Source organism: Oryzias latipes, chromosome 17 (genome assembly GCF_053564925.1).
Source record: "Oryzias latipes strain Hd-rR chromosome 17, Olatipes_Hd-rR_3.1".
Lineage (NCBI taxonomy): Eukaryota > Metazoa > Chordata > Actinopteri > Beloniformes > Adrianichthyidae > Oryzias > Oryzias latipes.
Window position 1 is genome coordinate 26506142 of NC_136253.1, and position 14741 is coordinate 26520882.

The 14741-nt window shown below is 41.8% G+C and overlaps 1 protein-coding gene across 2 annotated transcripts in view; it reads left to right on the forward strand.

Annotated features, from left to right (window-relative positions):
- Positions 1 to 14286, forward strand: part of LOC101169812 (semaphorin-6B) — a 41217-nt gene extending 26931 nt beyond the window's left edge. For both annotated transcript variants that reach the window (XM_023965542.2, XM_023965541.2), the window contains exons 6-17: positions 1196 to 1294; positions 1377 to 1467; positions 1675 to 1794; positions 2206 to 2294; positions 3698 to 3915; positions 4011 to 4142; positions 4348 to 4497; positions 4651 to 4827; positions 7902 to 8042; positions 8787 to 8864; positions 9660 to 9721; positions 10862 to 14286. In XM_023965542.2, coding sequence (XP_023821310.1) covers positions 1196 to 1294; positions 1377 to 1467; positions 1675 to 1794; positions 2206 to 2294; positions 3698 to 3915; positions 4011 to 4142; positions 4348 to 4497; positions 4651 to 4827; positions 7902 to 8042; positions 8787 to 8864; positions 9660 to 9721; positions 10862 to 11853 — 2349 coding nt within the window. In that variant the 3' untranslated portion in view covers positions 11854 to 14286. The remainder of the gene's footprint in view (positions 1 to 1195; positions 1295 to 1376; positions 1468 to 1674; positions 1795 to 2205; positions 2295 to 3697; positions 3916 to 4010; positions 4143 to 4347; positions 4498 to 4650; positions 4828 to 7901; positions 8043 to 8786; positions 8865 to 9659; positions 9722 to 10861) is intronic.
- Positions 14287 to 14741: the final 455 nt, after the last annotated feature.

Consider the following 14741-nt stretch of genomic DNA (forward strand, 5'->3'; position numbering starts at 1 on the left):
GGACACTTCAACTCATGGGGGTGCAAGGCGGGAATCGAACCTGCAATCTTACGATCATGGGTCGACTGCCCTACCGCTGCACCACGGCCGCCACGGCACTACATACATCCATATACAAAAGCAGGATAAAAAGATGTCACTGTATATGTTAGTCACTTCTAGGCAGTAGAAAAAAGTATTCTAGAAAAGTGTTCTGATTGATAAATTTGGTATTGGTCTAAAATTGTGTATTTTTTCCTTAATAGGTAGAATTCTGTTTAGTTTTTAATTTAATGCTATTAAAAACACTGCTGTAAGATGCTATTGCATCTTCTTTTTACTGAATGAAAAGGCGTGAAACTGTCATGAAATTTCAGATTGTGTGTCTTTTACGGGTGTAAAGATTCATCCTAGCAACAATTTGATTCGTATCATAATTTGTTGCTATTAATAATACCATCTGATATTGGTTCATTCAGAACGATCCAATTCAATCCAATTCACTGCCCTAAAATGGATCCAGGACATCTTTAGCCAAAACTTCAACCAGTGTGACTCAGACGTTTTACAGATTCCTTACATTTCTTGCAAGATAATCAAGTTTAAATTAAGTATGTGTACAAACAAACAAGTAAATAAGAATTAATGGCAAGTCCATTCACATTTTTGTTTCCTAAAATAATTGCTCTCCACATCGAAATAATCCAAATTAAGCAATATTGGAACCACACTTTCTGGTCACGTATCTTTGCAAAATATAAGTTGTTTTCACACATTGGACTGGAAGGATGGTTTGATCATTTTCGCCGCCATCACATATGTGTTGACCGTTGTGATTACACTTGATCATTTTTACGTTATAGTAAAATAAACCTACAGTGCCTCAATCCAAACTGTAATTTCCAATATTGATCTAATCCATTTATTTCATTTTGAAACAACTTGCTTCAGACAGATTCATCTGGCTGGATCATAGGAATATAAATCCATTCATCGATTAAGTTGATTAATCTTTACACCCCTAGTCTCTTTACATTTAGATTTCAGTCTGTGTCCTCTACTTCAATTATTGAAAATCTCAGTAAAGCTGAGGGTTTTGTTTCCTCGGTGGACTGTTGACTATACCTTTCTTTCTGTCATTTTATCTATTTTTTAATTCTTCAGAATCTGTGCGATCTCCTCTCCTCACAATCTTCTTTTCTATTCTTTTCTACAGGAGGAGTGCCGCAATTTCATCAAGGTTGTGCTCAGCCATCATGATAGCCTGTTTGTGTGTGGGACAAACGCCTTCAACCCACTGTGTGCGAACTACACTGTTAGTATCCATCTATTGCGGTTTGGTGATGTTTTCCAGTTCTGCTGCTCTATCGGTCTTTGTCACTGTTGTTCTGCTGCAGAGAGACACTCTGGAGATGGTGTCTGAGCCTGTCAGTGGGATGGCCCGGTGCCCGTATGACCCACGACATGCTAATGTGGCGTTGTTTGCTGGTAGGATGTTCAGTTTGCATTAGATTTGGGAGGTAGACCAAAAAACATCTGTGTCCTTGCACGTATCTTTACAGAAGATTTACAGTCTAACCCCTCGCTGCCCCGTATGTTTGCTTTTAATCTTCCCGACCTTGTGCTATCACTCCGTCTATATCTTCTTCTTTTTAATCTCCTCCTTCTCCTTCTCTGTGCATCTCTCTTTTTCAGATGGAAGTCTTTTTACAGGCACTGTGACAGACTTCCTAGCCATCGATGCGGTGATCTATCGCAGCCTCGGCGACAGCCCTGCCCTCCGCACAGTCAAGCACGACTCCAAATGGTTTAGAGGTGCTTATAGAAAAGGCTCATTAAAAGCAGCCCACGGGGTCAGGCATCTTCAGCATACATCCAGTACAGCAATCTTTATCTCTTTACCAAAAGAAGACGCTTCGCACCGCGAGAAAGTTTTGCAGAGCTTAATGTCAAGCTACACTTGACAAAGCCAGACACGAGTAGGCCTTCATTTAATAGATTTATTATAAAAGAACCGTGTTCAGACAGAGTGAGGTATTGAGGTTAGACCCAATCCCCACAGGATGGAGGTTTTAACAAGTTTTCAGCTGAACACTGAGGCCTGGAGCAAAAGAAAAAAAAAAAAGGAAAACACACAAGCCCAGGCAATTCAACGCCTAATGATGACAGAGACATGTCAGTTTAATCTGCTGCTGCCTTTGAGTGTTTTCACATTTTATCTTTTAGAGCCCTACTTTGTGAGCGCCATGGAGTGGGGGCCGCACATTTATTTCTTCTTCAGAGAGATGGCCATGGAGTTTCATCATCTAGAAAAGGTGAGCTCCACCTTCTGTCGTTGCCACTGGTAACATATGACCTTTCGCTGTTGCACAGGAAGGCATTTCTAATCAAATTTTGCTAATAGTTTACTCTGCACCATTTTGTTAACACCTGCACTGCAACACCAAAAATGTTATTATTCAAAACGCCTAGATCAGGAGAAAGTGCCATCCATCCATGCATCTATTTTCAGACCCTACCGTACTCCTTTCGGAGTCACTGACTGCTGGAGCCACCCCAGCTAGTGTTTGGCAAAGGTGGAATATCCCCTGAACAGGGACCGGTCTGATGCAGGGGGATCAGGAGAGAATTATCAATCAAAGCTTAATATTCAGCCATAAACATTAACTGTTTTTGTAGAATTGTCCTGGATGACTGCCCTGTAATTTCATTTCGGACCAAAAATTGAGTAAATTTAACCTTTTTATATTTGGAAGCCACTTTTGTTTTGGTAAATTCACAGGAACAAAGAGCTTTGGCTCTCCATTTTGGTTCTCCTCCTCTACTGTAACAACCTTTTTTCTTAATTAATCCGAATCTTGCTCCTTTAAAATCCTGTTCCAATTATCTTTGGATCTATTTTGAAAGCGTTCCATGTGGTCTTTTAATTATGTTATGTTTGGAAAAAGCTTGTAGTTGTAATGTAGAACTTAGAGGCCACAAGCTCACTGCTTGGCTCTATTCTGATGCATTCACTTGTAGACAAATAGATCCATGAACATCTTTGTTTTCCTCATCCAAGCTGGCATCTGGCTCAGAACTGTATGGCTGGATAGCTCCAACATTGTTCGGCCTTTTTGTTGCACTGGTAATGTTAGGTTAGGGGTGTGAGGAACTGTAAATTAGTGGGAGAGAGTGTAAACAAGGGGATGATGGGAAGTGGGGAAAGGCTTACTATGCGTCAACTCAGACACTAACTTTTAATGAACTACTGCTGCTCGGCAGAAACTATGTCCTAGAAAATGACACGTTTTTTATTTTGCCTAAAAACTGCATAATCATAATTAAAAGACCACTGGGAACACTTTGAAAATAGATCAAAAGATGATCGGGGTGGGACTTCAAAGAAAAGCGACTCATCCTTGAGTTTTATTTTTTTTTATCCTCTTTCCAACTCTAGTTATTGTTAATATAAATTGTTCACAAGAAGCAGTTGTCTTCATTATAGTGGATGTACAATAAAGTAAAAGTGAACCTTGAGGGCCCAATTACATTTTATTTGGAAATTGATCTGTCTTATCTAATATAAGGGGGGAGGTAGAATTGGCCCCCTGGGCTGGAAGTTTAGGAACTCTTGTCTGTAATCTATTACAATTTAGGAGTAACTTGCACAACATGGGCTGTTGCCTTTATCTGCCTTTTATTAAAGTTTACTGCAGCTTTTGCTTTGTCACTTTAGGTGATGGTGTCCCGTGTGGCTCGTGTGTGCAAAGCAGACCTCGGTGGATCTCCACGAGTCCTTGAGAAACAGTGGACTACATTTCTGAAGGCACGGCTCAACTGCTCCATCCCCGGAGACTCCCATTTTTACTTTAACCTCCTGCACGCCACAAGCAACATCATCCGCATGCAAGGGAGAGACGTTATACTAGGCCTCTTTTCAACACCGCCTAACAGGTACCAGGGTTTGCAGTGTGTATATGATTTAAACATTTTTTTAAAAAGACAATATTCCAGACTCACCACTGTTCCTTCACTCTTGTTTCTGGAAGCATCCCCGGCTCTGCAGTCTGCGTGTTTGACATGCAGCAGCTTGCTCGTGTATTTGAGGGCCGCTTTAAAGAGCAAAAATCCCCTGAGTCTATTTGGACACCTGTACCAGATGAGGCTGTGCCTAAACCAAGGTAATGGGAAGCGTGATGTAGAGTGATTTTGAGAGGCTGTTCAGCAGAATTCTGCAGAGCTGCTGTAAGCATCTGTCTCAGAAACTTTTCCAATCTCCTCCTAACTAACCATATTGCTCCTATCTTTAGTAAAATCCAGACTCCCTCCAAGCAGTTGAAATGATCTCATCTATTCTTGTTTTGCTGCGGCTTCTGGCCTCTTCAGACCAGGAGGATGTTCAGTCCAGGGTTCAAAATTTAGTTCCTCGACTACGCTGCCAGATGAGGTCCTGAACTTTGTGAAGACCCATCCTCTAATGGACGAAACTGTTCCACTACTTGGACAACGCCCCTGGGTGGTGAAAACTATGGGGAGGTACACATCATGAATTACGCTGTAGGACTAAATTTGGATGTCCTAAAAAATATATTGTTGGAAATATCAATTTTATCATGTATCCACATGATAAAATTGATATTTCAAATAACAACACAGGTCACAAAATTGACTTGGGATCTGTCTTTTTAGGTACCAGTTGACAGCCATGGTGGTAGACACAGAAGCCGGCCCCAACAAGAACCGCACAGTCTTGTTCCTGGGATCCACACGAGGGACCATCCTCAAGTTCCTAATGATTCCTAGTGGGGATTCGGTCTCCCACAGCAGTGTGTTTCTGGAGGAAGTTGAAGGATTCAACCCAGAGAAGTTAGTGAGAATCAATACTCTTTTTTTTTCTTTTTCTTTTTTGTCTCAAACATGCTGCAATTAAGGGCAGCATAAGCCGACTGATTATTCTAAAGTCTCCCTAGGAGTGAATTGGATCATGCACACTTGTTTCAGTTACACAATCCTGCAGGTGTGACCTGTTCTGTGTGAGATAAGCTTCAGACTGTACAGTCGCAAGTTCGATTTAAGGACATAACAGCAAGCATTCCGCTTCTTTCCTTTCTAATCCAGTTCCTAACGTTTCTGCAGCAGACATTCCTTTGACATTAAAAATTAGGAACAAAATATAAATGCAGGAAGCTAACTTCTAATCAGTTATTAAGAAAACTCCTTTTGGTGATTTACCCGACTGGTGCAAATTTGCGGTTGAAAATGAAGTTTTTAGGTTAAACCAGTACTTTGCTTATCACTAAAAAAGTCACAGTCATTTCATTTAAGATTGAAACTCTAACAATAGGTCAGACAGCAGATGGAATCCTAACTTGATTATTATAAGAGGATTTTAGACGTTCATTTGTTTATCTTGTGTGTTTTTCTTGTTTTTTCTATATGAGTATGTAGGAATTTACCGTCAGATCTAATCTGGAGCTGTCTAACTGCTTTTGTGTTTCCTGCTTCCTCCTTGTAATAATTAACTTACTCTGCAGAGTTATTTTCTTTTTGTTTGTTTTTTTCCGTACCATGTTTTTATTGCACACAACTTTCACTGCAAATAATGATGTAAAAAATAACTGACAAGGAAAAAACTGAAAAGTCTCACATTTCAAAGGGGGCAAAGTAAAATCTTGTCTGTGAATCTGACGTTTCATCATTAATGTTAAAACTGGGTTCAGATCTGTACTGATCAGTGTTTTTTTTACTGTGAATAGCTGTGCTTTCCACTGCAAGCTATTTGCAACAATGCCTGCAGAGAAAGTAGAGATGGATTTCACTGCTGAATCCCCCAGTGGAGGCAGCATCTTCAAGCCCGCATGGTGCTTTAATCGGTCGGAAAATTGCATTTAAACAGGAGGAATTTAGTTTTTTCATGTGATCCCATCTCTCGTTATTTTGCACATCTTGGAGCACTTCAGTTATGCCATCTCCGTTGTCTCTCAAATTTAATTAGAATCTAGAATTTCAACTGTCATTTTTAGTTAATTTAAAAAATAAATTGTCACATTGAACAGTGCCAAGTGTAGGTACTGTGACGGCGCTCCTTACCTCATGGCATCCCATTCCCAGGAGAAGACTGGCTTTTACATTTTACATCAGCATGGCAAATACTAAGATGAAAGGCTGCCTCACACACAACAGGATGGGAAAAATGGTGTCTCTGCAACTAGGAATTCTGTTGAGCTCCAGTTTTTAGCAAGAAAGAACATTAAAACAAAGACGGACAATCAGTCCTGCGTCTAATCAATAACCTGTCCTCCCATGTGATTTCTGCAGATCATGCACCTTAGGTGATTATTTTGCATGGAAAAGCATTGCTTATAGCACTTGGGTGAAGAGGAGTTAACCGTTTATTTCCCTCTGTCCACATTATTTGCAAAATTCAAGGAATAAATTATCTTAAACTCATCAACAAAAATGTCAAATAAAGTTTTATAATATTTTTTTTGTAAGTCTGGAATGAACTGAAAGAAACAGATGCAGGTAAAAATTTTTTTGATTTAAGGTGGCATTTGCAAAGAGCATCTTGTTGAAGCCTCCATCCTTAGAACCCAAAAATAGTTATTTTAATCCCTCAACACCTAGTGTAGCTGTCACGCAGAACTGGGTCAACGGCAACGGAGCTGGTTTTGAGAAGGTTAAAATATGCAATTCTGAGACGCTGGAAGTAGATTTTAGTTAAAAGATAAATCCTTTCAAACTTTAAAGATTTGTGTTGGCTATGTTGACCGGAATAAACTATTTTCACTTACAATAACCCCACAGAGAGTAATATTTAGAATGCCAATCTTCTGCAACAGCAGAAACAATTAGCAAAGAATTCATTTCAACAATTTCAAGAGGAATTATGAAATCATCCTGGCTTTATGTTTCTCACTGACTGATTTATTTGTATGGATTCTAGGTTTTGTTCACTTAAAGGCTAAACATTAGAGAAAAAATGTGGAAAAAAAGTTCTAACACCTCTTCAAAGGCACTTTGCAGAGTTAAATTTAAAAAACTGTCATTTTTATGACATGGTTTCTACAGAGCTGCAGTAGTTCATTATTCGTCACCCCTTTTTTTACACTCTCTCCTGTTAGCTTGCAGCCCTTCACAAACCCAAACCAATGTTACTGATGCAACAAACAAGGTGAGCAATACTGGAGCCAGTTTTGAGCCAGATGCCAGCTCATATGAGGAAAACGAAGACGTACATGGGTCTAATTGACTGCTAGTGGATGCATCAGAGTGGAGCAAAGCAGGGAGCTTCTGCAGACTTTGATGATGAGCTGAGTCAGGTGTGCATAAGCAGGGCAACGTGGAAAACATGCAGGACAGTGTTCCCCAAGTACAAGGATTGGGAAACGCCATCACAGTAGGTTCTATGTCGCAGCTACCAACTTTTTCCAGTTGCACTTTTTCATCTGCTCCTGAGTCACAACGATTTGAATAAAGAAATACTCAAACGCAATTTCATCATGAGAAAAATGCCATAAGACCATGTTAAAAACCTCAAAAACACAATTTTCAACAGAGTGGCTCTTATTGAAACAAAGACTGTAACTTAGTGTGATGCAACATTAGATTATTCCTTTGGTAAAGACAAGAAGCTTTCTATAAGTTTCTAGGTTTGTAAAAAGCCAAAGACTCTAGAATCTATGAAGATTGTACTCTAGGACAAACAGATCAATACTAAAATTCGAGTCCTCTCCCCGATTGTTCCTGATTGTTCCATGTATCCATAACTCCATGCCATCACATGGCATTATTTTGGACTTCAATGTTTCTCTAAGGTTTGACCTGTATGAGTTTTACTTTGGGGTGCTTTCTATGACACCCTCATTTAGAAACAGCTGAGTCTTCTACCTCCTTGTGATGTGTTTTGTGTCTTCACCCCGGTGGTCTGCTGTCTCCAGGTGTGGGGAAGACACCCCTCAGGCTCGCCAGCTCTTGGCCCTTACTCTGGACCGGAGCAGCCACACTCTGCTGCTGGCCTTCCCGTCCTGTCTGGTCAGGCTCCCCACATCACGCTGCCATCTGCACTCACGCTGTATGAAGTGAGTCACTTCGTCCCTTTTTCTGATCATTTCATCTGTTTGACTGTCGTGGTCAGCACCAACCAGAACATGTTTTTGTCAAATGTACTGTTTGTGTATTGTGTTTTGCCAGTTTAGAATTTGTATCTGCTAAATAAGTGCACAATTGAAGAAAAGAGCCACTCGGATCATCGTTTGATCTATTTTCAAAGCCTTCCCAGTGGTCTTTCAATTATGACATAGTCTCTGCAGAGTGGAAGTAGTTCGAAATTTACCTCTCAGTTGTAGGTGGGACCATTGATGAGAAGTAACCCTGCCCCCCCCTCCTTCCCCCTTTATTGCAAAGCAATGCAGGGCAGAGAGTCTGTAGGCCACCTAGCATATTTTCTACACCTCAAATGAGCTCTTTTTCAAACTGCACTTCCTCATCTGATCTTGATTTACCAATTTAATGAAGAAATACTCAGAAATGCAATCTTAAGAATAATAAATATCCTGCATCATCAGAAAAATGGCCCAAGAACATGTTAAAAAACATCAAAAACAAGACTTTCATCGTAGTGGGTTATTAAAAGACTTTTGGAAACTTGGATTCCTCAAATATTTGAAAATCATTTCAACAATATGTCCTTATGTGTTGACACAGTTCACATTTATGGATTTTTAGAGCCTTTAATTTGATCCCTAAATGTTCTCATTTCAAACCATCTGAGCTTTAGCTCAAGCTCCCATGACTTACTTCACTGTGTTTGTTTGTGCGCACAGGAGCTGTCTGACTTCCAGGGATCCATACTGTGGATGGACCAAGGGCAGCACCTGCTCCTTCCTGAGACCAGGCACACGGTGCGGACCACACAAAAAACACACAACAACTCTTAATTACATCAGTAAATATACAGGAAAGATACAACACTCAAAACAGCTAATATCACTCTGAAAACTTTTGTCAATATTTGTACTGTAACTTTACTAATTATTTACAAATGTGATGCGTATTTGGAGCTTCACTGATACCTATCAGTAATATTTAGGAATATTAAACAATACAAATAAAAAAAAGATTTCTTTCTGTACATTTTTTTTATTCACTTTAATCAAATCTATTCTGATTTTGCCTTAAACCCCTTTTAGCTTTTTTAAACAAATGAAAAGAACCAAACAACACAAGCAGTTTTCTTTCTAAACTTTAGTTTTTTAAATACATTTGAATAATGCCTACAAATATTGATCATGCCTGAATGTAAACTCCAGAGGGTTTGTGTTGCAGTTCTTCAGCTCCCACCACAGCCTGCAAAGCTGACCTGAGACTTTGACCTTGTTGGAAGAACAGATCAATAACAGGATTAATAGCATATCCCATTACAATCAATGACACATCATTGTGTCGTATTGATTTAGGACTGAAGTGAGCAGCTTCATTTTTCGCATTAGTTATATTTTCATCAACTTTTAGGACATTGTTCTTCTTTATGAGGCAGTGAGCAACCCTATAAGTGAATGTGCCATTCATAATTGTTCCTGAATATTGCACATTTACTCACTAAGTGACAAATTAAGCACTTTACTTCATTTGTTCGATGAAGTTTTTATACTTTTAAGAGAAAAAAAGTGTCATGTGTGACCCCTCTTTGGCTGCAGGCTCCCTTTCCTGCAGGATGTGGAATATGGAAACACCACCTCCCATCTTGGAGACTGTGATGGTAGGTTGCACCACTGTGAAAGCCTTTGATTTGTGCAGCAGAAGAAAGGAAAATGCCACCTTGTGGTTCAAAATCTCACTGCAATTGACTCGTGCTCTGAATCTGGTCATTCAGGTGAAATGTCCTGGTGAAGTTAATATTTTCTGATCCAGTGCATGTGTCATGGCAGGTTTTATAATGCTGTGTCATGACAATCTGGTGAACAAATAACCAGGACTTCAGTCTCAGCTCTATTTCTTCCTCATCACTTTTTTTTACTCCCATTGTGGGATATTTTATTAATGAGGATGGAAAAAAAGTCCCGACAGCACCAGAGGATATGCACTTCCATCTAATATGTGAGAATCGGTTTCCTCGGCGTTGACAATCTAATGAGATGGCTGGTTAACAAGCAGGAAATATCTTAGTATTGCATAGAGATGCTCAGATGTCCCGGCGCTCAGAGGAAAACAAAAAATAATTTTCCTCTCCAACAAATCCAGAGTTGCATTTTAGCATTATAGCTTAGGGGTTTTGAAGACAAAACATTTCAAAATTAACTAAACTTGTGCTAACTGGATCTGTAAGCAACTGGATTTTACCCCAAGAAGTGACAGAATTAGAGGTGAGTGATGCTAGGCTGCAGCCCAACTTCTTTTATCAGTGTTGAATTTGCAGGAAAAGCTGATCCAGAGACTGGCTTGCACTGCTTTTTCTGCAGATGGGATTGATTAAAGCAGGGTGGAAACACTGAGGTAATGATATGCCGCAAGGACAGACTCTCCGTCCAAGCTGCCGGATGGAAATAGTGAGGAAAGAATGGGAGAAAACGTCTGCCTCTGTGGTCTGGGCTGAGCTGATGACAAGTGCAGAGCTCGGTGAACATGGAGCTTGTGGAGCCTCAAGGCAAAACTGGAGAGAAGCTGCTATGAAATATAATAATTTCATGAAATAATCACAATGCTAAGGGTGATGATCACATGTTAGAAATGTTATTGTAGTTATTGATTTATTATTATGTCTTAGAAGCAGGTGAAAATTGCTGTGTGTAATAATAAAAGGCATTTTAAACTGCACCCTGAAGCCTCACATTCAGCAGCAATGTCATTTGGACCCCTCCACTAAATGTCATCTTCATAATTGTGACTTTCCATCTTTCAGGAATGTTACAGCAGAGTCTGTTGATAGAACCGGAGAGCTTGGTCTCCCTGAACCTGCTTGTGGCCTCTGCAGTCTCAGCGTTCACCATCGGGGCGGCGCTCTCTGGCCTCGCCGTGTGCTGGATCATGGCTCACAAGCCGGCCAACCGTCGCCACGGTTCCTCCTCTCAATCTTCCATCCAGCGGCGTGAGAGAAGCCTGCTGAGCAACACAAGCGGGATGGCTGGCTCCGTGCTGAGCGTGACGCGGCAGGGAGGTGGGGAGCGTACCTGCTCCCAAGGAGGGGAGACGCTATTTGTCATGCCTAACGGCTGGGTGAAGTCAGGAGAACTTGACCCCGGCTTCCTGCCCACACCAGAGCACACGCCCCAGCAGAAGCGCCGAGGCCTCCGACTGTCTGACTCCAACTCGGGTGGATGGGATACCAGCCAGACCTACCTGGGTGGAGGCTCTGTTGGTCTGGGGTCCCCCTGCAGAATGCCCCCATCTGTTTACCTGACCACCAGACTCTTCCAGCAGGGCGGTGGAGGTAGACACAGCGAGGGCCGCGGGCATGACACCCCCCGCCAACATTACGTCTGCCTAAGCAAACAGGAAAGAGGTACGCCCAAAGGGAAGGGTACGCCAAAAGCCCCTCTCAGGAAGTCTGCGGGGGAGTACGTCTACCCCATGACTCCACAGGACTCACCTGAGCGCCGGCGGGTGGTTTCAGCTCCCAGTGCCCCTGCAGAATACAGCGAGCCACTGCCTTTGCGCTGGCCAGCCCCCGAAGGATACATCCTCAGCAGCCACGGCATAGTCCCCGTCCCCCTGCCTCCTCCCGCCATGCCTGCTCCCAGCAACCAGGCCTACCTGCCGCAGCAACACCCTCCTGGGCTGAGCAGGGCTTTGCTGAGAGGTGCCCTGGAGCGAGGGGAACTGGGTGAGCTGGTGGACTTGAGCCAACTGATGAGTAAGAAAAACTGCAACGATAGAACTCAGCCCGGGCAGTGACTGTGGAGCAAAGAGACATAATTCAGGCCATGGATTTCTAAATTCTCTTTGCTCTGTAAACCTACTTCTGTTCTCCAGCTTCTATATCTCATTGTTATTTAGCCTCCTGATCTGCAAACTGTCTCTCAGACGAACCCATAATGAGTTTTTTCGTTGGACTGGCTGCCGGCTCTGTCATTCAAATCCTGTCGCTCACACTAATTGGTCAGACGGCTGAGATTGTTGCTGTGTCTGCATTGCAGAGCTGCCTGTCGCCTTCTGCTCTCAGCAGCAGCAGGAAGAAAGAAGAGAAGTGAGCAGCGAGGACGAGGACAAAAGCTCAAAGTAGCTGAAGCTGAGTCACTTCTGGATTACTACAAGACAGCCATCCATCTTTTCTTAGCCATACCCCCTGTTGCTTTGATTGCCTATTTACAAAGCTCTCAAAGTGAAATGGCAAATCCTGGATGTATCACAGGAACATAAAGCTCGGGTTGAGGGACCTGACAGAAACTGAAGTGGTTTCTATCAAGTCAAAGTGTTTCCTTGTATTCTTCTCTCTGTGCTGCACACATGCATCTCATGCGCACACCGGGGTCGGGGTGTTTTGTATTCTTTGGAAACCAGGATTGTGTGCCAAAAGCCTCTAACGCGTCTCTGTCTCGTGTATGGGACCATAACTCACGTCGTTGGAAAGCAGTGCTGGACTGAAAAGTCAGCACTATTCTTGCCAACTGGGCGCTCTCGGGAATGACGGCATATCAGCTGCTCAGTCTGCTCTCCCCTGCAACTCTGTGTGCTTTTTAATGACCAATATCCTCTCAAGGACATGGGGGGGGGGGGGGTGCACCGCAGCACCCATGAATATCTCACCTGAACACAAAGGAAAAAAGAGATTCATTTAAACGAACTTGAATAAACGACCAACTTGTCTGTCCCAGGAAAGGTTTTTAGAGGTCTTTTCTAGTGCTGTGGTTATACGGAGCAGAATTTCTCTGTGTGGGTCAAAGTCCCACATGATGATGCGCTGAAAACTGACAATGACAGGGGTCATGATTGAAACTTCTGGCTTAACTCACACAGAGGTAATGGAAATGTTCCCAGCAGGCTAAGGGGACTATATATTCAGCTCATGAAAGTGTCCTGTGCCATGAAGTGCTTAGATCAACACAGCATGGACTACGTGCGTTCCATCAGAGAGCCAAGTCATAAAACCTCAAGATAAAAAATAAATAAGACTTGGCGATCCCAGAGGCAAGTGGATTTTCACTCGCAGTGTTGACAAACGACTTGTGCTGATCCTGTAGTGAGCAGCAATATGTGGTTCAAATGTACATAGTAAACTTTAAATAAAACAATATTGTGAGACTGTAGCTCCGAAACCTTAGGCGGGTGTTGACCTGCAAAACAAAAATAGTTACATAAGTACATTTGTCATGTCGATAATGTATGAATATGTGTTTCAGTTTCATATTGTCTGGTAGGTAAATGACTACGTGTGTGCCAAACCCAGCTGATGAATGACTTATAGACTTGAATGCCTGAATACTACAGCAAAAAAGGAAAGAGTTTTGAAGTGCCATGACGAAGCCCATTTCACCCAGCAGCGCACCTTTCTGGTGTGCTCTCTTGTTGCAGTATACTTACATGTATGCCTTTGACCTTACATGCTGAATGTCTGATTTCCATTTAGATGTTGGCTCGTACTGTTGAATTAGTTTCTTCGGCTCCCATTGCTCCTAACGCCGAATGAAGTCACGGGAGAGTCTGCGTGTCAACTACTCTGATGCTCCACGGCAGGAACTGTGCAAATGTGAGAAAAGACATTTTGTAATGATCTTTAGTCACTGTGTCCGTGTACCCTCCTCTGCCCTGACATGAGCTCATTCTAAGGACGCCTCCAGAGTAGTTCATAATCAGACCCTAAGATGCATTCTGGGAACACTGTGTAATTATGAAGGTTTTATCCTGGTCCACAGCCGACTGCCACACTGACAGATCTTGAAAGTTTAGTCAGCATCCTGAGTGGATGAATGTACTCATTCTTGTGTTTTTAGTGCCGTAATGATGAAAAGCACAAAAAGTGTTTCTGTTTGTTTCTGAAGGAGCTGTCCTGTACCATTTGTGAATAGTGTAAATATTCATCTTGAATGTACTGTGCGCGTTCAGGCCGGATCATCCTCTAAGGCAGGACTGTGTTTGAAGTGAGGTTTTTTTTTCTTTTTCTTTTCAGTTTTTTTTAATGGTGACAGCTCTGTGAATAAAGTGTATGTACAGTACCTATGTGGCTGAACGCAGAGTTTAGCTGTTTCCTTCTTGTTGTTAGAGTAGTCGCGGCGTCACCTCCGCCTGAGTTGAGCCTTCTCATTTGACCGATGCCTGTCACGTTTTGCAGTTGCTAAGCTACTGATGATGTAAAAATCAGTACTGCTAATAAATGGCATCATATAATAATGATGTTGTCATGTGATTTTGAATCCATCTTTTGAAGTAAAGCACACCTACTCCATGCATGTGTGCAAAAATGCCAAATAAGTTGCACCATAGCCCTCTTTAGGATGTCATGTCATTTGTGAAATTCCTTTTCCTAAAAAAAAGAGATTTGTCATTCAAATTCTATTTCAGAAAAGGCAGCTCCAGTACATGGAGCATTACCTGTCTGTACCACCAGAGGGAGCTGGACACTGAGTGTGTGCTCTGATGAAGAGGAAAGAAATAGAAGAAAAATGTTTTACAGTTCTTCCCTATAAGTTAGGTTCTAAAAATGCAACTTTATTTCTTCCCTCATATGAATAATATGTAACATTTTGAATATGAGATACAATTCTTCAGTTATCAATAGACTTGATTTCAGATATGCACCATATTAACAAATACTGTTACACAAGTATGACTGTCCAGCATCAATT